Source organism: Muscardinus avellanarius (genome assembly GCF_963383645.1).
Source record: "Muscardinus avellanarius genome assembly, chromosome: 6".
Taxonomy (NCBI): Eukaryota; Metazoa; Chordata; class Mammalia; order Rodentia; family Gliridae; genus Muscardinus; species Muscardinus avellanarius.
This window is the reverse complement of record NC_137791.1, coordinates 35,951,725-35,979,309: the sequence shown is the minus strand read 5'-3', so window position 1 is coordinate 35,979,309 and position 27,585 is coordinate 35,951,725. Positions and strand designations below refer to the sequence as shown.

Sequence of the window (27,585 nt, the reverse complement as noted above, 5' to 3'; positions counted from 1 at the left end):
AAATAAAAAATATAAAAAAATAGGTCTGGGAGTATAACCCAGAGGTAGAAGGGTTTCCAGGAACCCCAATACCACCAAAAATAATAATAATAATAATAATAATAATAATAATAATAATAATAAAGTAATAAAATAAAATTTTATGTTGTTTAGTTTGTTATAGCTTTTATTATTAATGAAATATACACAATTTATAGTTTCCTTTATCTGTTATTATTTTGTCTTTTACACCAAACAAAATATAAAATTAAGAGAAAGAGCTGAAAATATTTTCTTGTAAATAGAAAGAAACAAAATTCCTGATATATGCCATTTTTCTTTTTCTTTTTTTAAATAAATTTTTTATTGAAAATAAATTGTATATATTTAAACTATATTTGGTACCCTCCCCCCTCCCCGGCCCCATTTTTCCTTCCCCCCTCCCACCAATGGTTGTCCAGGGTAACCATGTCATATTCATAATTTTACACATATTCAGTTTTAGACCCTCATTAATCAAGATCAGCCTTCCTCCTCTCCTATCTTTCCATTCAAACTTTGCTGATATTTTCCCTCCATTATCTGGAATCCCACTGGTATTCTCTGTGTTCCCTAGTTTGGGCATATTAGAGGAAACATATGTATCTTCTCCTTCTGTGTTTGACTAATCTCACTTAACAATTTTCTCCAGGATAGCAAAACTTTTGGAAATACACACGATGGAATTCTATTCAGCCATAAAGAAGAACAAAATTATATGCCATTTTTCTGACTTCAAATCTGTAATTACCATCAAAGATAATTAATGCTAACTAAAATTACATGTGGGCCTTTTTAAGCAGCAAGTTTCTTTATAAACTGAAAATGTTTGTAAGGAATAATTTTTGTACTCCTTTTTGTTGTTTAATCAATTTCCAAGGCACAAAGAGGAACTTTTATTTTTGTTACAAATGTATAATGTTTCTAAATATTTGCACTAAGTTTTTACTGTGCAGGTACATATACTTTTAGATTTATACTAATAACCCATCTTACCAATCAATCCCCCTGTGGTAGTTATTTCTATTAAAGAACTGTACCTCCTCAAAGGTTTTTGGACTGGGGGAGTTACTAAGGATGGATGGATGCATAACCAGGAACAAATACAAAGCAGTGGTACCTGAAAAGACAATAGAAGTTTAGACATTAATGAAATAAACATTGCAGTCATTAATTAGGTAGAATAAAAATTTATAAAGATTAATTATAAATACTCCTTAACTTTGAATTGACAACCAGTCCTTATTAAAAAAAAAAAAAAAACAGTTTTTGTCAGGCATAAAGGCACACATTTGTAATCCCAGTACTTGGAAGGCTGAGGCAGGAAGATTGAAGATTAAAAGGCAGCCTCAGCAACTTAGTGAGATACTCAGCAACTTAGACCCTTTTTCAAATACAAAATAAAAAGGACTGGGGGTGCAAGTCCAACATATAATGCCCCTCTTTCAATCCCCAGAACCAATATAAATAAATAAATAAATTTAAAAACAACCAAAAAGCTATTCCCCAAAAACGGAAATAGAGGAGTATGAGAAGGGGCCTGTTGCATGAACTGGAAGAACTGACTATTAATTTTAGCTAAAAATAAAACTCATTTGTTCTGGGGCACTGTCTTTTAGCTTATTTTAAGTTTTTCTAATGGAAAATTACCTGCTTTATTTATTTCATTTTTTTTTCCTTTTAGGATGAAAGACATAATGCACATAAAGATATTTTATCTCTTTGTTTGTTTGTTTGTTTGTTTGTTTATTTTGCAGTACTGGGGATGGAACTAAGAGGCATTCTACTTCCAGGATATGCTACCAGCCCTATTTTTTATTCTTTATTTTGAAACAGGGTCTCACTGAGTTGTAAAGGGCCTCACTATGTAGTAGCTGAGACTATCTGCAAACTGCGATCCTCCTGTCTCAGCCTCCCAAATGCTAGGATTATAAGCGTGCACCCCCATGCTCAGCAAAATATTTTTATTTTAATGAAGAACAATATACATAAAATATGCCACCTTTAATTTATTGCTTTATCAAAACTGATACTTTGTTTACCCTATAAATGCTCTTGAGGCCTATGAAAGTTATTTAAACTAAAGACAGAATTTAATCTCTTAATAAACTTCAATAAAATCAAGTATATTTACATACTTACAAAAATTAATGTCAAGATTGTTTATATTGCCAAATTAGAAAAAACATAGTACGTCTTCTTGAAGAAATAATATAATACTAGCATTCTGTTGGAAAAAGAATGAACTGTCAATGGTGCCCATGAAAACCTCTGACTACTGGGAGCAAGAGTGTATTTGTTTTCTTTTGTGAATAATGTCATAAAATTAGTGTTTTATTTTAATAGCCTAAGTCAGGAGGTAAAGTTTGGGGCTTAATTTGACTACCAAAGGGCAAATTAATTTTGAAGCTCAGGTTTTCAAAGATTTAATCATTATTTGCAAGTATGACTATTTTTATAAGATCAAAATATATAAAAAAAAAAACCTGGTCTCTATTTTCAGTACTCGAGAGGAAAAAATATACCCTATGGTTTCTATTTCTATACTTTAATGTGATGTGTAGTATCACATTATCTGATGAAAGAGACTATTAATTATTTTTCAAGTCAATAGAGACAATAGCAGTCAGACATAGCCTTGTAATATTTCTCACTTGCGCTAGGCGTGATGGCACACGCTTGTAATACCCACGCTTGGGAGGTGGATACAGGAGGATCACACAGGTTCCAAGCCAGCCATGCTGGCTTAAGAAACCCTGTTTTGAAATAAAAATATACAATAGGTCTAGGATTGTAGCCCGGAGGTTATAGGGTTCCATCCCCAGTACAAAAAAAAAAAAAAAAAAAAAAAAAAAAAAAAAAAAAAAAAAAATCTCACTTGCAGGAATTACTGTTCTAATTTTGCCTAATAATAATGTTATGCTGACATTTGCAGAAATTTGAATTTTCTAATCTCTTTGATAAGTTTTCTTTCATTTTGTGTTTAAATCTACCAAATCTATTTTAGTTTTATTGGTATTGGGTTTTGAACCCAGGGACATTCTGCCTCTGAGCTACATTCAGGGTTCTTTTTATTTTATTTTATTTTTAGAATTTGAAACAGGGTCTCACTAAGTTGCTGAGGCTTGTCTAGAATCTGAAATCCTCTTGTCTCAGCTTCGCAATTACTAGGATAGCAGACATGAACCACCACACCAAACTTTACCATAACTATACAATAGGGAAATTATTAAAATAACCATCAACAACAATATTGTATAAAAATAATTTGAAATAAATAATGTTTCTAGATTATATCTAATCCAAACAAGGAACACTTTATTTGCAACCATAAAAAAAAACTAAAAGGAATAAAACACAAAAATTTGTCATATATAAAGTAAAAATGCTCTTCACAAGCTTGAGTTAAAAAGCAATCCTCAAACTTTAGCATATATCAAATTTACCTCAAGAGCTTGTTAAAACAGAGATGGCTGGGCCCTATCAGTGTCTGCTTCATTTAGCTATGACATCTCTCAAGAATGTATTCTTCTGACAAGTTCTCTGATGATGATTTTGCTGTTGGTTTGGTGACCATTTTTGGAAAATTACTGAATTTAGAAGAAATAAAAAACAGTACCTAAAACTTATCAGGTAAATACCCCTCCACTATTTGAAATCCACAATAAAGTAGAGAGAGAATGTTCTTTAGAGTTAGGTACATCAAATTCCAGAGTCAAGAGTTCTATTTTCAGTACTTGACAATGTTGTAAAACTGGACAAAATATATTTAACTTTTCTAAGTCTTAGATTTTTCATCTGTGTATCAGGGAATAAAATACTTAGCTCTCACAATGTTATGAGGATCAAGTGAGCAATGTATGTTGAAGTACACTTAAATAGTACTATATCTGAATATTTATTAAGGATTTAGCATAACTTTTCTGGAATATAATTTATAATTATAATAAACAAAATATTAAATATATTTCTATCTCAATAGTACAATTGAGATACAATTCAAATAAAAGCATAAGAACATTTATGTATTTATGGTGCTGCGGCTATACTCTTATGCCTATGGCCTTAAAAAATAGAAAGAATAAATCTTCTTGGAAACAGCATGCATTACTATTATGCTATAAAAAAGACATTTATTTATTTATTGCAGTACTGGGGATGTAACCCAGGGGCATTCAAACTCTAGCTACCCATTGATTTACTTTTTTTAGTCTTTTTAATTTTATTTTTTGAAATAAAAAGGCTCTTCTCACTGAGTTGTGAAGAGCCTCACTAAATAGCTGAGGCTGTCCATGAACCTCGATCCTCTGGTCTCAGTCTCCCAAATGCTGGGATTACAAGCATGAGCCACCACACCCAGCCTGATTTTAATAACTTTTAATGAGCAATATTAATTAGATAAATAGAAAAATTGTATATAATTTAATTACTCTGTGTAGCCAAAAAAAGGCATAATAAAATGTATCAATGGTCCAAAAATAGAAGAATTTTTAATCCTGTCTTTATCTATCTGTATATATTATTTGTTCTGAATAAATTAATATGCATATTAATTTATATATATGCACACACACACATATATATATGTAAATATATATGCACAGTCATATTTTTTTATATTTTTTGTCAGTTTAACACTGAAATAGTTAAACATCCAGATAACTTAAAGTTTATGCAAAATTAAAGCTATATCATTCCTGTGGCACTGATAAAAGAAAATATTTTTATCGAATTAAAAATCAATTTTATAAAATATTGGTATTTAACATGAATGAATTTCAAAAAGTATCATGCTTACTGAAAGAAATTAAACACAAATTTCTATGAACTGTATGATTACTAGAATTTATATAAAATCCTAGAAAAGGTGAAACATTCCTAGTGGTAGATAGTGGTTGTCAGTCACTGGGACTGAATAGGAGGTTAGATGAACTGACCCCAAAGAGAGGTGGAGAAATGTTTTTTGAAAGAACTGTTGATCCAGGAGTGATGGTGCACATTTGTAATCCCAGCATTTGGGAGGCTGAGACAGAATGATTTCGGTTCATGGACAACCTTAACTACTACTTAGTGAGACCCTTTGCAACTTAGTGAGACCCTGTTTCAAAATAAAGAATAAAAAATTTGGGGGTAGAATGCACCTGGGTTCCATCCCCAGAACCACAAAAAAAAAAAAAAAAAAAAGGAAAGAAAGAAAAGAACTGTTGTATAGCTACATACTGTACAATTTCAAAGATCATCAAATTGCATGTTAAAATGGTTGAGTTCTATTGTATTTACATTATATCTCAATAAAATTTAAAAAAAATTAATTTTCAAAAACATAATCATTTTAGCCGGGCGTGGTGGCGCACGCTTGTAATCCCCACACTTGGGAGGCAGAGACAGGAGGATCGCGCTGGCTGGGAGGCAGCCATGCTGGCTTAAGAGACCCTGTTTCCAAATAAAAAGTTAAAAAATAGGTCTGGGAGTGTAGCCCATGGGAGTGTATCCCGGAGGTAGAAGGGCTTCCAGGAACCCCAGTACCACCAAAAAAAAAAAAAAAATTATTTTCTATTAATCTTTCCAAAGGCAAATTTTATGTGCAAATAGTAACACAGTATTTGAAAATCCAATTTAGTTTAGGATGAGAGTAATAATTCTGTCATCTAACCACAATATTAAAATGCTGGCATACTCAGCCTAGCACAAGAGAAAGAATCCCCTTGCAGGGTTTCTGAAGTAAACTTGATAGGCCAGAAATATGTGTAATGAATAATGACAAGATTCCACAGTGACAGTGAAGTTCACAGAAGATATTTCGGTTACCATGTTACCTAGTTACCTTTTGACTTTAGATATATAAGAGCAAGTGACATAAATAAGGGAAGAAAGTATTTTTCATCAATTGTCTTCAGATTGATATTTGCCAGTGGGACTAAAAAATTTAATATGTTATTCTCTGTGAACCTTGCATAGAATTCTCTGTCATTTCCAGAGAGGAATAGCAAAGCAATGGAGTTGAAATGGCTGTTTTCCCTGAAACTAGAACCCAAGGGCCTCAAATAATTTATCACACTGGATATGGATATAGCTTAAATGTAAATTTAAAGCTTCCTCTGGAGTTCAATTTCAGACTGAGTCTTATGGAAACAAGTTTATGAGAAAAAAATGTTGCACAATGATTTATGAAAAGTGCAAAATATTTTTTTGGGTATGAATAAATACCTTTTGTAGCACAAAGTTTTTTTTTTATATCCAGGAATTCTGCTTGTCAAACATTTTTAGACCTAAAAAAAAGTATCATCTGCAAGAAATACTATACAAATAAAATATCAAGAGTCTGGCAGAGTAAGCAAATATTTTTCTATAAAGAGTTTATTATAAAAAATTTTAGGTACTTATTTGTATCCCTTTTGAATTTTGATAAATTATGTCAGTCAAATTTTAAACATATTATTTTAAATTTAGATATTTATAAAGATATAAAATGCACTAACAGTTTGATCTTCAAACTATGTGGCATTTATTTCAACTTTTCCTTTAAAAAACACTTTGACAATTGTGAATTATGTTGCTATACATATAGATAAAAAATGTGTCACTTAGTATTTTGATTTTCATTCTTCTTGAAATCTAGCAAGAAGTGGTATAGCTGCATCATATGGTGGATTCACTCTCAGTTTTATTGAGAAATCTCTACAGTGACCTTCACAGTACTTTTACTAATTAACACTTTCAAAATCAATGTTCCCCTTTTTATACTTACTTGCCAGAATATGTTATTGTTTGTAGTGGGGTGTGTGTGTGTGTGTGTGTGTGTGTGTGTGTGTGTTACTGGGAATGGAAATCCAGCGGCCTTCTACCCATGGGCTACACTCCCAGACCTATTTTTTAAATTTTATTCGTGTTTTACTAAGTTACTAAGAGCCTCACTAAGTAGCTGAGGCTGAATTTGAACCTGTGTGATTCTCCTTTTTCAGCCTCCCAAGTACTGGGATTACAAGTGTGTACCACCACGCCCAGCTTATTGTTTGTATTCTTGATGATTGCATTCTAACTAGAGTTATATGGAATGTCAGTGTAGTTTTTATTTGATTTGCATTTCCCCAATCGGTAGCAATATTAAAAAATCATATATTTACTGGCTTATATTAGTATATTTATTTTTTGAGAAATATTGATTCAATTGCCCATTTTCATTTGGAATTTTTTGTTCTTTTATTATTTCTTTAAATATTTTTTTTTGGTGGTACTGGGGTTCTTGGAAATCCTTCTACCTCCAGGCTACACTCCCAGACCTAAAAAAAAAAAAATATATATATATATATATATATATATATATATATATATGTATATATATGTATATATATGTATATATATGTATGTATATGTATATATGTATATGTATATATATGTATATGTGTGTATATATATATATATATATATATATATATATATGTATAATCTTTTTTTTAAACAGGGTCTCCTAAGCCAGAGAGGCTGGCTTCGAACCTGTATGATGCTCCTGTCTCCACCTCCCAAGCGCCGGGATTACATGTGTGTGCCACCATGCCTAGCTTAAATATTCTTTATATATTCTATTATCTGTAGTTATTATAGGTAGCAAAATTTTCTCCTATATGTATCCTTTTTTTTAGACTCCTGATTGTTTCCTTTGCTGTGCAGAATTTTGTTTTCCCATTTGTTGATAATTGGTTTTATTTCCTGAGATTTGGAGATCTTATTGAGAAAAATCCCTACTAGTGTCTACATGAAGCTGTATGGGTTTGGGAAGAAAATACACCATGAGGTATGTGCATTTATGTTTGTATCATATTGAATTTCACTATGATGTACACTAATAAGATTATTTTCTTAAATACAGAAAGAATCCAGGAACGGTGGTGCATATCTATAATCCAAGTACTTGGGTGCCTGAGATAGAAGGATCACAGGTTTTAGGATAGCCTCACCTATTTAGCAAGACCCTATTTCCCAACAAAAAATAAAAAGGGGTATGGTATAGGTTGGATGTAGAACACCTCTGGGCTCAATTTCCAGTATCATACACACCAAAAATTGAGACTAAAAAAAATATTAAAATTCAATAAATTATCCACCTCCCAAAAAAACTCACATTGACAAAGCACTAAAGTATATTATTTAACTACTAAACAAAGACTATGTAAAATGATAACATTCATTCATCAGTTTTATAGAAAGTTCAAAAACTCATTGTAACAAGAACTCATTGCTTAATCATTTGTATTTTTACATTATTTGGTTATCATAACATGAAAATTTCTCACCAGTTTTCTGGGGTCCTATTACCAAAAATTTTGGTAAACGATCACAGGTTTTTTCTTTAGACCATATATCTCTATGGCGTTTGTCATCACAAGGATTCTAAATTGGAAAGGAAAAGAATATACAGTTGCATTTTTTGTGTGTCTATTGTGTGCTAGCATTTTCAACCTTTATCCTCAGAAGATATTCCAGGAAACAATGGGATAAGCAAGAAGGTTTATTTGTTTCTTTGAAAGTCCTGAAGTTACATAATGGATACTTTAAAATAACTACTGTTTATCTTGAATTTGAGTGAAGGAAGGTCTTTTCGCTTGGAATATAGCCTGTTATAGTTTGGATTAGCCTGTCCCCTCAAAGTTCTTGTATTGAAATCTTGGTCCCCAAGAAAAGTGCAGAAGTGAAGCTTTTAGGCAGTGACTGGGAATCTTGAAAGCTTTTCTCTTATCAGTGGATTAATCTATTTGATGGATTAATAACTTGAATGGACTTACTGCTTGACAACTATAGGCAGGTGGGGCATGGCTGGAAGAGATAGGTTCCAACCTAGATGAGTTTATGTTCTCCTTGGACCTCTCTCTTCCTTGTTCCACCTACCCTCAATCTTCTTGAATGTCCTGAGCTGAGCAGCTTTCTTCTGCCATGGTCTGTCACCATAAACTTTCTGCCTTGAAGACAGCCAACCATGGTCTAAACATCTAAAACTGAGCCAAAATAAACCATTTCACTTAAGTTGTTCATGTCAGGAATTTTGGTCATGATGATGCAAAACCGACTAACTCATAGCTTGATAATTTTAATGCTTTTCTGTTACTGGTAGCATGGTGTGTGTGTGTGTGTGTGTGTGTGTGTGTGTGTGTGTGTGTGTGTGTGTGTTTAGTGAGCTTGTTGAGCAGAGACTAAACTTTTTGTTAATATAAAAAGATATACTCTCAGTATTAAGTAAATGACAAATATATAGTGTCAGATTTTTTTTATTTTTTATTTTTATGTGGAACATAATGAAAGTGGCATACATTTAGACAGTTCTTGGTGCCCTCTCCCCCCTACTTCCTCTTTCCCTTCTACCCAACAGTTAGTGTCCAGGTTAACCATGCTATATTCATCCTTTTATACATATTAGGATGTAGCTCCTCCATTAATAAACCTCAGCCTTCTTCCTCTCCTATTCTTCAATTCTAGCTTTTCTGAGGTTTCCTCTCCATAATCTGGAGTCCTTCTGGTATTCCTAAAACTCCCTAGATTGGGCATATTAGAGAAAACATCCTGTCTCTGTGCTTGGCTGATCTCACTTAATATAATGTTCTCCAGGTTTTTCCATCTTTTTACAAATAATATGATTTTGCTCTTCTTTATAGGTGAGTAGAATTCCATTATGTGTATTTTCTATAATTTTACAATTCATTTATCTGTTGATGGAGACCTAGGTTGGTTCCATATTTTGGCTATTACAAATTGTGCTGCTAAGAACATGGGAATGCATATGTACTGTAGTTCTCTGATTTCAACATCTTTGGAAAAGATGAAACTAATTCATTACCTCTCACTGGGCAAAGGAATCAAGTTGAGATGGATCAAAGACTTAGAAACTAAATCATAGACTGAAGTTAATAGAAGAAAGCATAGTTTCAACATTACAACATATAGGCACAGGCAGTAACTTTTTCAACAAGACCTCCAAAGTGCAGGAAATTAAAGTAAGAATTAACAAGTGAGATGACATCAAACTAAAAAGTTTCTTCCCATGAAAGAAAACAATCAAGAACCTAAAAAGAAAGCCTACAGAATGGGAGAACATCAAAAAATAACCCAATCAAGAAATGGGCAATAGAACTGAATAGACACTTCACAAAAGAAGAGATACAAATGACCAATAGATACATGAAAAGATGTTCAAAATCATCTCCCATCAGGGAGATGTGAATCAAAATTACCCTGGGATTCCATCTAACAACAATCAGAGTAGAAAGCATAAAGAAGTCAAATAACAACAAATGCTAGAGAGGATGTGTGAAAAGAGGAACTCTTATATATTGTTTGTATATTGTTTGTAGGAGTGCAAACTAGTTCAGCTGCTATGGAGATCAGTGTGGAGATTCCTTAGAAAACTGAATAGATCCACCATATGATCTGGCTATGTCACTCTTGGATATTTTTCCAAAGGGGTTGAAATCAGAGAAATATAGATATTTTATTCTAAGCAACCACAGGCTTTCCTGTTCTGTTTCAATGGCCTAGGGACCTAACCATAATAGTAGTATTTTTAGCTATTTTAAAGGGAAAAAATATAACCATAGATGAAAAATAAGGTGTCCTAACTAAGGGGGATGGGAAGGGGAAGAGGGAAATTCCTTAATTTAAATGATGTACATTCATAAACATATCAAAATCAATCAGTAAGCCAAACATGAGAAAAAGGGAGAGAGAGAGAGAATGGGGTGTAAATTAGAGAAGGGCTAAATAATAATTTGTGTATGTATGCCTCTTGGCATATAATGATTTATATACTTTATTAATATAATAATTTATATAATAATAATTTGTGTATGATAGCATCTTGGACCCTATTAAGATGTATGACTACAATGCACCAATAAAAAATAAAGAAAAAATTATAACTTTACATACTATGATGTTAAAAGTACTAAATTTTAGGAAGAGGGTAAAATGACAGTAAACTCCTACCTTAGGAATTTTATTTCTGGTCTGTGATAATTAAACCCAATACTTTTTTTGTGTGTGTGGTACTGGGGTTCCTGGAAACCCTTCTACCTCTGGGCTACAGGGCTACACTCCCAGACCTATTTTATTTTTGTAAACAGGGTCTCTTAAGCCAGCATGGCTGGCTTCGAACTAGCACGATCCTTCTGTCACTGCCTCCCAGGCATGGGGATTACAAGTGTACGCCACCATGCCCAGCCCAATACCATTTTTTGAAATATGCTTCTAGAGTAACCCTCATTTTAAATAAAAAATGTGTACTATGTAGAAAAAGAGGATGAATTACCAATTGCCATACCCTCTAACACCATTTCAGGAATGGCAAATAGGACAGCTTTTTTTTTTTTTCCCCCGTTAATAGAGCAGATATGTGAAATTAAATAAATATGCTAATTTAATTTGATCAAATAGATTTTAATCAAAATGAAACAAGTATACTATTTTCAGCTACTGTGCTGGAAAAATATTTTAAGCTTGTTAGTTGAAGTCATAAGTATTTCAGTTTAAAAATAAGGTGTTCATTTAATAGGAAAATTCTATGTCTCTCCATTGGTCAAGATGAAAAGGTGCTTGTTCTAAGCACTGAGAAGTAATATGCAGCCATAATACTATAACCTGCTGAATGTAGAGTTGTGTCTCCTCTTGGAATTATCTGCTTAAGTTCAAGGTCATTAGCTTTACAAGCTAACAACCCAAGGTTAGTCAAAGCTGAATAGATATAATACAGAATTCAAAGTTTACCACAACTTCAATTTCTGTAATTTACTGACTTCTATCTCTGAAAATATTTAATATTTTATTTATCTACCACATAGGGTATTTGTGAAGATTAAATGAGATGATATATGTAAATCCCCAGCCTGTCATTTGCTAAGAATATTACTTTCCACAAATCATGGCATTTACAATTTTATTTTAGCATAATACCCACAATTTTACAACACGTAGAGTCTATATTTTGAAATCTAGGTTACACTTAGAAAAGCCTGAGTATCTCATATTAATGTGATATCTTAAGAAGCTTAGTGATTTATTTACGACACATGTCCCTTGTGTCCAAAGTAATACCTTCTGAAAAGCAGTTCACATTCTGTGGCTGCTGGTGTATCCTATGGTCCAGGAGGCTGATATTCATTCTGAACTCTTCTCAGAAGACTTCTAATGTGGTTTTATTGATTAGCTATCTTCCTAGCATGCAACATATTTACCATCTTTCTCTTTCAATCTATTGAAATCTGCACATTTATCTCTCATTCTTGACTAAAAAAACACTACTGGGTTCTTCACTTCATTCCCTAATTTTAATGGGCAATGGAACAGAAAGCTTGGTTCAATGTGTAGCAATTAGATTAAGATTCAGAAAGTAATTTCTCAAAGATACTAATGTTTCCCAACATTAGATTTTTACAGATTCTATTAGTTTTCAGATTTTGAATATGTCACAAATTATGTTTGTTGGATTAATTAGTCATACAAAATATTGAACTGATTTTACCTGCCAGAGAGGGTCTTTCTGATCTGGAAATAGCTCAAAATACTTGTAAGCCAGTTGCACTGGGGGAAGAGTCTGAAGACGCAGGTTAGTCCGAGTCTGCACAAAGTTGGCCAGGTTGACAAATGTATATAATCCCAGGCGGTCATTCCCATAGTTAGACAAATGGGTCATGAAAATACTGATCTGAAAAAGAGAAATGAACTTTAGTGTAAATGTCACTTACTTTAACACTAGAGGGCAGTAGAATCACATCTATACAAGATCATTTCTGAAGTAGTCTGATTTGAGTTTTGATTCATGATATATTTTACCATTGGGCCATATCCCCAAAACTCTCATTATATTAATGCATGCTAGAGGATATGTTATCATCAAGATTTTATGAGTTTTCATTCTGAAATTTTAATGTATTTCATAACAAAAATGAGTTAAAATCTGTGGTATACACAACGTACTTTGCATTAAGACTAATTCTGAATAGCATATACTAGATGTCAGAGCATAATGCTCTTGTGAACTGTGGACAATCATTCACAGCAGTATGGTTTCAGAAGTTTAATATTTTATAATTCCAATATACTTCATTCAGTTTATGCCATAGTAATTCTAATTAACAGGCTTAAGTTATCAGTGAATTATTAATATTTGCAGCAACTGAATATCCTGTGATTTGCATTTCTTGGAAGTTTTAGTAACAAAAATCAAGTGTCTGAATTGTGTTTATCAATAACACATTAAAATCCTTTATCATATTCATTGGGTCTATTATTCCCAATATAAAATACCTCTTTTAAAGTAAAGTTTTCAATGCTTGGCTAAAAGAAAAAATAAATTGACTCTTGCTATAGAAGCAACTGACCTAAACTGAATCCCTGCCTTAAACCACACACACACACACACACACACACACACACACAAACATATCTTCTTGCAAATGACATAATTTTTTTCTTCTTTATTGCTGAGTAGAATTCCTATGTGTGTATTTCCCATAATTTTATAATCCATTCATCTGTTGATGGAGACCTAGGTTGGTTCCATATTTTGGCTATTACTAATTGTGCATATTTGTTGGTTAGATGTTGAGAAATGGAATTCTCTTTCATGAAATTTTCAACAACAAAGCGAACTTCTCTGATATGTATAGTGCTACAAAAGTAATAAAATAATTTATATAATAATAGCATTTTCCAAAACATATAAGGTCATGTAAATTATTAACAATGGTTATTATAATATTTGTAATCATTAATATAATATGTCATCCATTAAAAAGCTAAAAGAAATATTTAAGACATCCATTTTGATAAATTGCCAGATTTGAGAAAAAAGTTATGAGGATTTTATATAATGCACACAAAAAAGTAATTACTTACAACTATGAATAATATAAAATAGTAATTCCTATATTCAATGGGACAAATCATATAGGCTTTCACATGAAAAGTTTCAACTACAATCAATAATATTTAAATGTACTTTTATTCATTTTGCTTGAACATTTACAAAGTACTTGAAAGATGATTTTACATACCTACCAGCATATTCATGTGGTCATCAAATTGATAAGTAAGACTTTTACAATAGTAAGAGGCAGACTTATCTTATAATATGCTAATAATAAGAGGCAGTCTTTGTCTTTTAATATGCTAAAACTGAACTGGATTTTCAGAAATTAAGGTCGTAATTATAAGGTATTGAAATTAGTCCAGTAAAATTAAAAAAAAAAACCGACTTAGATTTTAAGCATATAACCTTTTTTATATTTTCAATTCTATTTTTGTATACTCTTTAACATAGTGCAAAGTACACCATAAACATCATTAAAGGACTGTTTAAAAGTGATGTTTTTCTAATGAATGCCACCTCATGACCCTCTTTGACTTTGTACTTCAGCCTCGAATTTGTTTGGTATTCCTAAAAATATACAAGGCTATAACAGGAGTAAAATTTATCAGGATATAAATTTTAATTTGTCTTTAAAGTATTTTTAATAAATCAGTATATTTTCTCTGAAATGGCTGAAAATGTAACCACTTCAACTTTTTTAAAAATCATTTTTAGTTAGAAAGGCATGCACACCAAGTAACAGGATTGGTGAAAACAGATATATACTGAAAATATTTGGCCAAACAGTGAGGTTGCTTTCCAGACAGTGTTTGCTTGCCATTCTCTGATATATAACAATTATAAAGTCATTATATTTCTCAGCAATTCCTCACCTGCCAACAATTTCTACATAGCACAGGAAGAAACAAAGAAAAAGTTTGTAAAGGTTATAAGTTCAGTAAAAATAGATACTACTATTTTTTTTCTGAAGAGGATATCTTTACCACTTTAAGAGTGCTTCAGAACTGAGGTTTAATGATTATTTTTGTTTTGCTTTGTAGTGCTGGAGATAAAATTCAGGGCCTTCTCCATGCAAGGCAAACATTCTACCATTGAGCTACACTCCAAGAACCTGCTTTTTGTTCTGTTTAATGTAATAGGTCAAGATATTTTATTATATTTGAATATTCTGAGGAAAAGGAAAATAAAATTGTAACATCTAGAGAAGTTATAATGGCATTTATAAAAATTTGTGCTAATATACTGTACTATTATTAGTTGGTCATTACCAAAAACATTCATTAGAAACTCCAAATTTAAAATACTGGAAACTCTTTGGCAGGAAATTCTACCAAAGGAATGAAGTGTGTTTGACTAATAGATGAAAAACCTCATTTTATAATGTTAGACACAAATATGTATAACAAGATAGTTATCTATATTTTTTCTTCTATGAAGACAAAAATTAAATGCCAAATGTCATATACATGAGGCAGAGCAGAGGACGTGGAAACAGACGGAATTATAAAAGTCCATCTGCATCACCTTGTGAGAGTCTGTCTCACTGAAGGGAGGTGAGAGACTGGTGGGCACCAGGAGATCATGGCCCACCAGCTCACAAAATAACAATTCAAAAAAGATTGAAACTGGTCAAAAGACATTAGTTCCTTAAGACTCAATTATCACCAATCATAAAAGAGAAAATGGAAAATATCAATAAGGTTTAAAGGCACATCCCCCAAGAGATTTGAGGTTTACTCTCTTTTGGGGACCCCTCTCCCCATGTAGGGGCTGTTTTTGTCTTCTACCTTTACTTGACTTATAAACTTTCATATTTCTATAGCATTCATTAGTTGTTGGACTTCATTCATTTAAATCCAATTAACAAGAACCCTTTAAGAAAAGGCACACCTATTTTATAAATTAGTATATGAGAAAAATAGGTACTATTTATAAACTGAGAGCTAAGAGAAGGTTATGGGAAGCATAATCTATACTTTCCAACACCAACTCTATAATCTATCAAGGTCCAGGCTTGGGAGATGAATGTATCACTACCCAGCAAAAAAGGGAGAAGACCATGGATCTTGGTGGTAAAGCTGATGATAATATAACAATTATTTTATTTTCATACTGAACCTAGGAGCATTATACCTCTGATCAACACCCCTGGTTTTATATATATATATATATATATATATATATATATATATATATATATATTGTTTTTTATTTTGAAACTAGGTCTAAGTTGCTGAAAGTCTCATGAGTTTCTGAGACTGACCTCAAGTTTGTGATCCTCCTGCTTCAACCTCTCAAGAATTAGGATTACAGAAGTGCATCATTACAATCAAATTTCTTGATTACCTTTTAATCTCATCTTTTTATGATAGAAAAAAATACTCTATGTTTTTCTCTCAGATGCATATTACTTCATAGCTTCTCCATTTAAAAGACTGCCTTTCAAGTTCACTTTTATGTTATTACACAGCAGTTTATATGATTGTGTTTCAGAGGACAAGTATACTGTAATTTACTTTCTTTTCTGTTTTCTCCTTGTCTTATAACACCAGATATGAAATGCTCTTTAGAGGAAAAATAATAAAATAACCAGTTTGCTTTTCTGAGGCAGTTATTAGACTCTGGATGCTTTATTTTTATCATAAAAAGTATATATATTCCATCACTTTCATGATTGTGCTCCATGACAGGAATATATTGCATTGTAAAATATAAGCAAAAAATTCTGAGCAGAAAGGCTATTCTTAATATGTCTGAGACCACCTCTTATTCTATCATTTCCTGCTTCAAGCCTTCAAATAGTTCTTCATTATCTTTTGAGTTAAGCTAAATCAGCGCATTATCCTGAGCTACAACATAGTCCCCAGCTTACCTTTCCAATTTTATGATCCAAAACACTTCTGCACTAAGAACAAGTAGCCACTTTCCTGGCTTCCTGCTCCTAGTGTTTCCTGAATTTGCCTACCTGCCTGTTCTTATTTATAGTTTATTCTCTCTGGGATACACTTTTCTACATTTAGCTTAATCCTATGTATTCAAGAATGTCACTTACATTTTTCTTTGAGATCTTTCTAGGCAAGTGCTTTAAAAAAATAATCTAGAACCCACTATTTTTGTCTTTCTGATAATTTCTTACCTGCGTTATATTATTTCTTTTAAAAATACTATTTTGATTTGCCCCTAGATTGTAAGATCCTTGGGGGCTGGCATAAGGCCTTTCAACATTATTTTCTAAACTACCTATGACATATATTATAAGCCTTGAGCTGGGTCCAGTAATTTTATTTGTAAAGGTATAATATCTAAGGTTAGTTTTTTTTCAGTGTTATTCCTTCTAGTAATCTCTTACCACCATCTATAATAGTGGGTCTCCTCAATGATTTATTCTTGCCTCCTCTAGCTTTATTCCTACTCAGTCTATATTTTTTCCCTAAACTCTTTCTCCTCAGTCTCCACTTATTTCTTCTTCCTTTGTAAATAAACTGTGTCTTTATGTCTTTAACTGGCCTGCACAGTAATTAAGGAAGAAAATTAGCTCTGTTATTTTTACAAATTATTTCAACTCTGACTATCTTAATTTACTTATCTAAAGGGGGAGTAAAAATTTAATAATAGTAACAACCTAACATGGTTTTCATAACAATAATATGTAAAAAAAATGCATGGTGATCCTTGCCTGTACATGGGAGGCTGAGATAGTAAACCCAGTACATGAGAGGCTGAGACAGCAAGATCACAGGGTCCAGGTGAGTGTATGGTAACTTGGAGAGAAACTATGTCAAAATAAATTTTAAAAGTGCTGAGGGTGTAGCTCTGAGGTAGAACAAATGTAGGATCATTACACAACACACACAACAGAGTCATTTCTTTAATAGTAATATTTATTATTGAGATTTTGTTATTGTTATTTATTTATTTTGGTGGTGCTGGGGTTCCTGGAAACACTTCTACCTCCGGGCTACACTCTCAGATCTATTTTATACTTTTTTTAAAAATTGGAAACAGGGTCTCTTAAGCCAGCATGTCTGTCTTCAAACCTCCGTGATCCTCCTGTCTCCACCTCCCAAGCACAGGGATTGCAAGCGTGCGCCACCACTCCTGGCTGCTATTGTTATTTTTGAGAAACATCATTTCTCATTCATACCTTCTCTTCAGCAGTTATCTGCTTTTTGCAACTATCTTCTGATCACTTCCTCTACCACATGAGAGTATATGTTTATTGATTTGAATGCCCCTTCTACCATCACTTTCACTCATTCATAAATCCCCTTTCTGCTTTCACTGTTTTGCAAAAGGGAAAATTTGGATCACTTTTTTATGTAATTATTTTGCTTCTACTTACAGACATTTTATCACAGATAAAGAAAAAACACACAAGGTGTGTGTTATGAATTTGAATCATATCATAGAAGCATATGGTCCTCAATCTCAATTGAACTTTTAGTAGTATTTGGTATGATTTTTATTCATTTTCTGCCAGCTCACACCTTAGTAATTATTTCAAACTTTCATCCATCTCTGAGGCCTTGGGATCTCTCACACCTGCCCCTAGATAATCATCCTAAATTAATATGAAGTAAATAAGGCAGGAACCCATTTAATCCCTACACCTCTCCACATACACATTGCCTTTTTAAAATTTATCCTGAATTGCGGTGTTAGGCAAAGCTGTTCTGCTTCAACATTCAAGACTATCACATTTCCCAGTGCTTCTTTTTCACGTTTCCAGTTCCCATGAAATTCTGTCCACACGTATTCCTCTACTTTCCTCTATTTTCAGTCCTCATTGCTAAGAGGACTTATTAGGGAAGGATCATTCTCTAATATTTGAAAATATGTTAGAACTTCTCTCATCGTTGTTCGTGCTATGCTTTTCTCTTTCCTAGACACCATAGTTCTCAGATTCTTCAAAGGAGTAGTAAATGGGTGCTGTCTGTACTCAACACCACCATTCAAACCTTCTTCATCTGTCTTTTGCCCCCAACATCCCACTGAAAATGCCTTCTGGAAGGTACATAGCAGCCTTTTAGCTACATAATCCTAAGGATACTTGGCAGTCTTTATATTAGCCAAACTGTTTCATTTGACAGTACTGACCACTTTAAGATTTTTCTCCTTCCTTGTTTTTTATGAACCTTTTCTTTTACTTCCCCTACATCTACTCCATCACTAATTCCTCTCCACATTACCTTTAAACAGCTGATGTTTCTCAGCATTTTGTTTTTCATGCTGTTTCTAGGTAGAATTGACTCATATATCTCAAACTACTCTCTCTATATCTTACTCCAAAATTTTGTATGCAAACATCTAAGCGTCTAGTAGACATTTATACAATGGATGCTCTAAATCTATTTCATTTTAAACACAACTCATGTAAACTTGATATATGTTCCCCAAGAAACCAAAAACCTCATTTGTTTTCTCAATGTTACACCCCTAGCACCTACACACACACACACACACACACACACACACACACACACACACACATATATATATATATATATATATATATATATATATATATATATATATATGGACAAATTAGATGTTAAACAAATAAACATTTGAATGAATCTTTATACAAAAATATTTTTTCTTTAGTAGTCCTCATCTTTCTTTCTTTTTTTTTTTTTTTGGTGGTACTGGGGTTCCTGGAAGCCCTTCTACCTCGGGGCTACACTCCCATACCTATTTTTACATTTTCATTTTGGAAACAGGGTCTCCTAAGCCAGCGCGCGCAGCTGGCTTCGAACCTGCGCGATCCTCCTGTCTCCGCCTCCCAAGCGCGGGGATTACAAGCGTGCGCCACCACGCCCGGCGTAGTCCTCATCTTTCTACGGTTACTATTATGATTAAAAACCTCAAGAGTATCCCAGGTATTCACAAACACTTTATTTGACAACCTCATTTTGTTAAAACAGTCTAACTAAAAATGCTCTCGTTTTCATTTTTCATTTTTTTTTTATTTTTATGTGGATCATATTGAAAATGGCATACATTCAGACAGTGCTTGATGCCCTCCTCCTCATTTCCCCTTTCTCCCCCTCCAAACAATGAGTGTCCAGGTTGACCATGCTACATTCATACTTTTACACATATTCAAATGTAGCTCCTCCATTAATCAACCTCAGCTTTACCTCATTTACCCATTAATCAGCCTCAGCTTTCTTTCCTTACTACCCTTCAATTCTAGCTTTGCTAAGGTCCCCCTCAATTATTGGGGTCTCTCTGGTATCCCCAATACTCCCTAGTTTTGGCATATTAGAAAAAAACATATGTCCCTTCTTTTTCTGTGTTTGGCTGGTCTCACTTAACATAATGTTTTCCAGGTCTTTCAATATTCTTGTGAATGACATCATTTTGTTATTCTTTATAGCTGAGTAGAATTCCATTGTGTGTATTTCCCATAATTTTTCAACCCATTCATCTGTTGATGGAGACCTAGGCTGGTTCCACATTTTGGCTATTACAAATTGTGCTACTATGAACATAGGTATGCCCCTTTGGAAAGATACCCAGGAGTGGTATAGGCTAATAATATGTTATATCTATTCCCATTTTTCTAAGGAATATCCACACTGATGTCAATAGTGGCTGAAGTAAAAGAGTTCCTCTTTCCATACACCCTTCCCAGCATGTGTTGCTATTTTACTTCTTTATGCTTTCCATTCTGCTTAGGTTTAGATAGAATCTCAGCGTTGTTTTGATTTGCATCTTCCTGATGACTAATGAACATTTTTTGCATGTATCTATTGGCCATTTTTAATTTTTTAAATTGTTGCATTGTATTCAGACATCATAATGGGGTAAAAAGCTTGTGTAGACATATATGCACACATCACCCAGTTAGCCCTTAACCAATCCCCACCCCATTCCCTCCCCATCCCTCTTTTCCATTCTTGCCTTAGTGGTTGACTTTGATATGTTTAAGTACATCATGTGCTTTACAGAGTTTTCTTCTTCTCCCCTCCCATCCCCTCAGTTAGATTGCCTTATTAGCTCCTTTATAGGATTTTTTTTTTCATCTAGACTTCCTCCTATGACCCATTTCTTCTTAGCTTTTGCATATTAGGGAAAGCATTCGACATCTTGTTTTTTGTGACTGACTAATCTCACTTAGCACAATGTCCTCCAGTTCCATTCATTTCCCTGTAAATTATGTAATTGTGTTTTTTCATGGTTGAGTAAAATACCATTGTGTACATATCCCTCAGTTTTGTAATCCATTCATCTGTTGATGGACATCTTGGCTGATTCCATAGTTTTGCTATGATGAATCTTTCAGCTATGAACATAGATACACATGGATACACATGCATCAGTTTGGTCATTTGGTTTCCTTTCTTTTGGGTAGATACGCAGAAGTAGTATTGCTTGATCAAATAGTAAATTTGTTCTCATTCTTCTGAAGATTCTCCATACTGTTTTCCAAAGTGGTTGCACTAATTTGCAATCCCACCAACAATATTTTAGAGTTGTATCTCTTCTTTTTTGAAGTGTCTGTTCAATTTAGTTGCCTGTTGCTTGATTGAGTTATTTGTTTTGCTAGTGTAGAGTCTTTAGAGCTCTTTGTATATTCTGGATATTAGCCTTCCATCATAGTGGTGGCTGGTAAAGATCTACTATTCTATGGGCTTTTTCTTTAGGTTCTTGATGGTTTTCTTTAATGAGCAGAAACTTTTTAGTTTGATGACATCCCACTTGTTGATTCTTACTTTAATTTTCTGTGTTTTGGAAGCCTTTTTGAGAAAGTTACTGCCTGTGCCTATGTGTTGATGTATTAAGCCTATGTCATCCTCTAATAACTTAACAGTCTCTGGTCAGTCTAATTTCTAAGTCTTTGATCCAACTTGAGTAGGTAGATTCCTGTGCATGGTGAGAGGTAAGAATTTAGTTCCATCTTTCTACAAACGAATAGTCAGTTCTCCCAGCACCATTTGTTGAAAAGGCTGTCTTTTCTCCAGCATATGACTTAGGCCCCCTTGTCAAAGATCAATTGACTATAGGTTTGTGAGTTTATTTCTGTATCCTCTATTCTGATCCGTTTCCCTGTTTGCCTGTTGTTATGGCAATGCCATGTTATTTTTACTACTATTCCTCTGTAGTATAATTTGAAGTCAGAAATTGAAATACCTCCTGCATGACTTTTATTGTTGAGAGTTGCTTTGGCTATGCTGGGTCTTTTCTTTCTCCATATAAAATTCATGACTGATTTTTCTAGGTCCATGAAGAATGCCATTGGTATTTTGATAGAAATTTCATTGAATCTGTAGATCACTTTTGGCAGAAAGGCCATTTTTATTATATTTATTCTGCCTATTCATGAGCAAGAAAGATCTTTCTATCTTTCAAGGTCTTCACAATTTTTCTTTAATGTTTTGTAGTTTTTATTGTAGAGGTCTTTTACATCTTTGGATAGGTTTATTCCTAGGTATTTTATTGGTTTTAAGGTTATAGTAAATGGAATTGTTTTTTTTTTATTTTTTTTATGTGGATTCATTGTTGGCATATAGAAAAGCAACTGATTTCTTTAGATTGATTTGGCATCCTGCAACTTTGCTGAATTGGTTAATCAGATCCAGAAGTCTTTTGTTTGAGTTTGCTGGGCCTTCTAGATAAATAATTATGCCACCTACAAAGATAATTTTAATTTCTCTCTTCCTATTTGAATTCCTTTGATGTCCTTCTCTTGTCTTATTACTGTGGCAAGAGTCTGAAGGACTATATTGAAAAGGAGTGGTGATAGTGGGTATCCTTGTCTTATTCCTGATTTTAGAAAAAATTCTTACATTTTTTTCATTCAATATATGTTGGCTTTGGGTTCATTGTATATTGCCTCAATGATGTTGAAATATGTTCCTTTTCTTACAATTTTCTGCAGTGTTTTTAACATGAATGAGTGTTGGATTTTGTCAAATGCTTTTTCAGCATCTATTGTTATGATCATGTGGTTTTTGTTCTCAATTCTATTTATGTGGCTAATGACTTGTATTGATTTACATATGTTAAAACAACCTTGCCTTTCTGAGATAAAAACAACTTGGTTTTGGTTACAATTTGCTTGAAATGGTTTTGAATGAATATAGCTAGTATTTTGTTTAGAAGTTTTGCATCTATGTTTACAATAATATTGGTTTGTAATTTTCTTTTCTTGGGGTATCTTTAGTTGCTTTATGGATTAATCTTATACTTGCCTTTTAGAAAGAACTTGGAAGAATTCTATCTCTTTCAATTTCCAAGAACAAGTTGTGAAGGATGAGGATAAATTATTTATTGAAGGTATTGTAGAATTTATTGGGAAATGTGTCTGGGTCTGGGCTTTTATTGATGGCAAAAATTTTATTGCCATTTCTATTTTGTTGCTTGCTATTGGTTGGTTTAGGCTTGCTATGTCCTCTTGCTTCAATTTAGTTAGGTTATATGTACTCAGAAATGTATCGATTTCTTTCATGTTTTCATGTTTCAGGCTTAACACACCAATTTTCAAAATAGTTTCTGATAATCCTTTGAATTTCTTCGCTGTCTTTGGTGATATGTCTTTTTTCACTTCTAATTTTAATAATTTGAATTGATTCTCTTTATCTTTTGTTTAGGTTGGCCATGAGTTTGTCACTCTTATTAGTCTTTTCAAATAACCAGAATTTTATCATGTTGATTCTTTGAATTTTTTATTCTCTATTTCATTTACTTCTGATCTACTTTTAATTATTTTCTGCCTCCTGCGGGCTTTGGGATTAGACTGTTGCAGTTTTTCTAGGTCCTTGAGATGTGTTATTAGGTTGTTTACTTGGCAACTCTCTGTTATGTAGGCATTCAATGCTATAAACTTTCCTCATGACACTGCCTTCAAAGTATCCTATAGATTTTGGTAAGTTCTTTCTGTATTTTCATTTAATTCCAAAAATTTCTTTACTTCTTACTTTTTTCTGATATTACTCACTCATCATTCAATAGTATATCATTCAATCTCCTTGTATTTAAATAGTTTATTTTGGTTTTCCTGTTGTTGAATTCTACTTTCATTCCATTGTAATCTGAAAAGATGCAGGGAATTGTATTTCTGTGCTTTCTTTGTGGCCCAGGATGTAATCTATTTTGGAGAATGTTCCATGGGTTGCTGAGAAGAATGTATGTTCTGCTGTTTTTGTTTGAAATTTTCTCTATATGTCTATTAGGCCCATTTGGTTTATAGTTTTAATTCTGAAGAGTTTTTAATTCATCTTTTGCCTTGAAGATCAATCTAGTTGCATAAAAGGTGTGTTGAGTCTTCCAATATTGTTGTATTTGGGTATATTTGAGATCTGATGTCCTAAAGGGTTTGTTTTACAAATGTGTATGCACCCACATTTGGGGCATAAACATTTACTATCATTATATCTTCTTGGTGAATTGTTTCCTTAAATAAAAGGAAGTGCCCTGCATGTCTCTTCTGATGGGTTTTAGTTTAAAGTCAATTTTGTTGGATATTAGCATTGCTACTCCTGCCTGTGTTTGGTCTCCATCAGTTTGCTATATCTTCATCCATCCTCTCACTTTCCACCTATGAATGTCTTTGGCTGTAAGGTGAGATTCTTGCAAACAGCATATATTTGGATTATGTTTTTTTTTTTTTTTTATTCACATTGCCAGTCTATGTCTTTTAATTGGTAAGTTAAATCCTTTGACATTCAGGGTATTATTGAAATATGATTTTTGTTTCTTGTCATTTTGTGTTTTATCTTCTGTTTAGTATAGTGCTATTTCTCCTTTACTTAGTTGTCCCTGATCAAATTCATCTCTTCTCTGGTTCTGAAATTAGCTTCTGCTTTCTTTATAGTTTATTTATTTTCTCTAGTTTTGGCTTTGCATTCATAATGTTTTAAGATTCTGATTATCTTGAAATACTTTTGTTTCTTCATCAAGTTTGAATAATAACCTTAATTGATATAGCTGTCTTGGTTGAAAGATGTTTTCTTCCAGGGTCTCGATTACATCATACTAGTGTCTCCTAGCATTCATGACTTGTGTTGTAAAGTCTGGGGTAATTTTTATTATTTTGCTACTATATGCCACCCATTCTTTTTGTCTCACTGCTTTTAAGATTCTTTCCTTAGGCTTTATGTAGGTCATTTTGGCTATTACATGGTGTAGGGATGGTCCTTCTTTGATCTTGTCTTAGTGGTGTTCTGTGTGTCTTCTAAATGTGTATGTCCATGTCTCTTTCCATTTCTGGAAAATTCTCTGAAATTATTTCTCTGAAGAGATTAAAAATACCCTTGGTCTGTACCTCTATCTCTTCTTCAATGCCTTTTATCAGTAAGTTATGACATTTCCTGTTGTATCATAGTTGTTGGATGTTTAAGTTTTGTTGCTGTAATGATTTCTGTATACTGTTTACTGTGCCTTTCATTTTGAATGAACTATCTTCTAACAGTGATATTCTATTTTTATTTCATCTAATCTTCCAGAATTTCTTTCTATTGCTGCCCTCATTTCATGTATGACTCTCATTTCATTCCAGACCTCATTCTGATTCTTACGTAATGTCTCCATTTCTTTCTTTTTTTTTTTTTTTTTCATTTCCTATACACTTGCTTTGAGGCCTTTCATCATTTTGAAAATCAGAATTTGGATTTCTCCTTCTTGCATTTCTTATAGGTCAGTGTTCATGATTTTCTTTATTTCCTCACTGTTCCTAGCTCTCATATTTTCAAGTCCTCAGGCTTGTTTTTCTGATGTCTTGACATCTTCTCTTTCTTGTGTTATTCTGTTGATATTCAATCTGATCCAACTTAGTAATAGAAATTTAGAGGTGTCAGCAAGTAAGCAGTGCTTTTCTCAGTGCTGAGGGTTGGGTAAAGAGGGAAAAGCTGAAGTGATGGGTACAGCAGTTAGGTAAAATAGATGATATGATTAGGTTAAATAAGAATTTAAGTATATTAAAGTAGTATCTGGTTGAGAATGAGAGAAGGTTAGATAGTAGGCCTCTTATAGTTATCAGAGTATTTAATCATGGAGATATGAAACAGTTTGAATATAAAACAAGAAGATACAGTAAGGAAAACAAAGAAAAGTTTTGAGAGAAGAGAGTAGATAGGTCAGAGTGAGGAAGCTTGTAAAATAAATGGGTAAAAGAAGCAAACAAACACAAATAAAATAGCAAAACAAGTTACAGAAACTAACAATTATAAATCAAAGACAAAAAAAATGAAAAGGAAAGTAACAAGAGAAAAAATGGACAAAAATAAAATAAAAAAGAACTATGATCAGTGTGATCCCTGAAATGGGTGCTGGTCATTTAAGATGTTGGAGCTCTGCCACCACTTTTCTTGCAATTCAAGTTCTTAAATTATTTTTCTGAATTTCTTGGTCCTGCAGTACTGAAGTTGGCCAGAGCCATCACTCGTGGTTTGGGCTGGTGGCCTGAAATGGTGCCAGTGGTTGGGCTATGGCCACACAAGGTCAGTTGCTTGCTTGGGCTTTTGCAGTGAATCTCGCAGTTCAGAGTATTGAATTATTTCTGTCGTGGTTCCTGTTTTGTTTTGGTTCATAAGGTTTATTTTGTTTGTCAAGATGCCGCCTTCTCATTAGTTGAACTTTTTTTTTTTTTTGTGGTACTGGGGTTCCTGGAAGCCCTTCTACCTCCGGGCTACACTCCCATACCTATTTTTACATTTTTACTTGGAAACAGAGTCTCCTAAACCAGCGCGCGCGGCTGGCTTCGAACCTGCGTGATCCTCCTGTCTCTGCCTCCCAAGCGCGGGGATTACAAGCGTGCGCCACCACGCCCGGCTCATTAGTTGAACTTTATTTGTTCCAGCAACTGAGCTGTGCTGTGTCATACAGTCACTATTTTAAATCTCTTCCTTATTAGCACTTGTCCTTGACTGGTTTAATCCTTCATTGCTTCTTGCTTGTGTGTGTGTGTGTGTGTGTGTGTGTGTGTGTGTGCGCATGCATGTGGTACTGGAGATGGAACCCATGGGCATTCTGCCTCCAATCTCTACCCTCAGCCCTAATATTTATTCTTTATTTGGAAGCAGGGTCTCACTGAGTTGTAAAGGGCCTAAGTAGTAGCTGAGGCTGTCAGCGAACCTCAATTCTTCCATCTCAGCCTTCCAAATGCTTGGATTATAAGTGTGCACCACCATACTCAGCTGCCTGGATTCTTTTATGGTCTTCTAACTGTCCTTTTTCCTTCCGGTATTGTACTATCATCCAGTTACATATATAAAAAAGTAAACTAAAATTAATTAAAATTATGAATTCAATCCAACATATAAATTTTATCATTTCAATACTAAATTAATATTAAGTATTCAAATTAAATTAAGCAATCAATATTAAATTACTACTAAGATTTTTTGCATTTTTAATACTGTGTCTTCAAATTCTAATATAGTATTTTACATTTATAGCATATCTCAATTTGGAGTAGCCACTGTGGCTAGTAGATAACATATTAAATGATGCATCTCTAGAGTCTGTGTCCTCAGTTCTCAAGAGTCAGCCATGATCTGCCCCACCTTCTTTTCATCTTCATGTTTTTATTTATTGTCTTTTACTTTCCATTCCAGTGAATATATCCATTAATATGTAGATGTTTTTGTTCTACCTGCAATGCCCTCTTTCACCCATTTATGAATTTCTAAGTTTATGGTGACTACTCTTTTTTTGTATTTCTCCACTCAACCTTATACTCTCTTATAATAGCTATTACAATAAGTTGTCTT

General features: G+C 33.2%; 1 protein-coding gene across 1 annotated transcript in view; it reads right to left on the bottom strand.

Moving 5' to 3' along the window:
• The window catches only part of LOC308263899 (bifunctional heparan sulfate N-deacetylase/N-sulfotransferase 3), a gene marked incomplete at its 3' end in the record, with an annotated part of 209,860 nt that overhangs the window by 21,120 nt on the left and 161,155 nt on the right, over nt 1-27,585 (bottom strand). The window contains exons 6-8 of the mRNA XM_080697030.1: nt 12,521-12,703; nt 8,310-8,406; nt 1,015-1,138 (exon numbers count right to left, since the gene is read on the bottom strand). Of these exons, the coding sequence (XP_080553156.1) occupies nt 1,015-1,138; nt 8,310-8,406; nt 12,521-12,703 (404 nt within the window). The remainder of the gene's footprint in view (nt 1-1,014; nt 1,139-8,309; nt 8,407-12,520; nt 12,704-27,585) is intronic.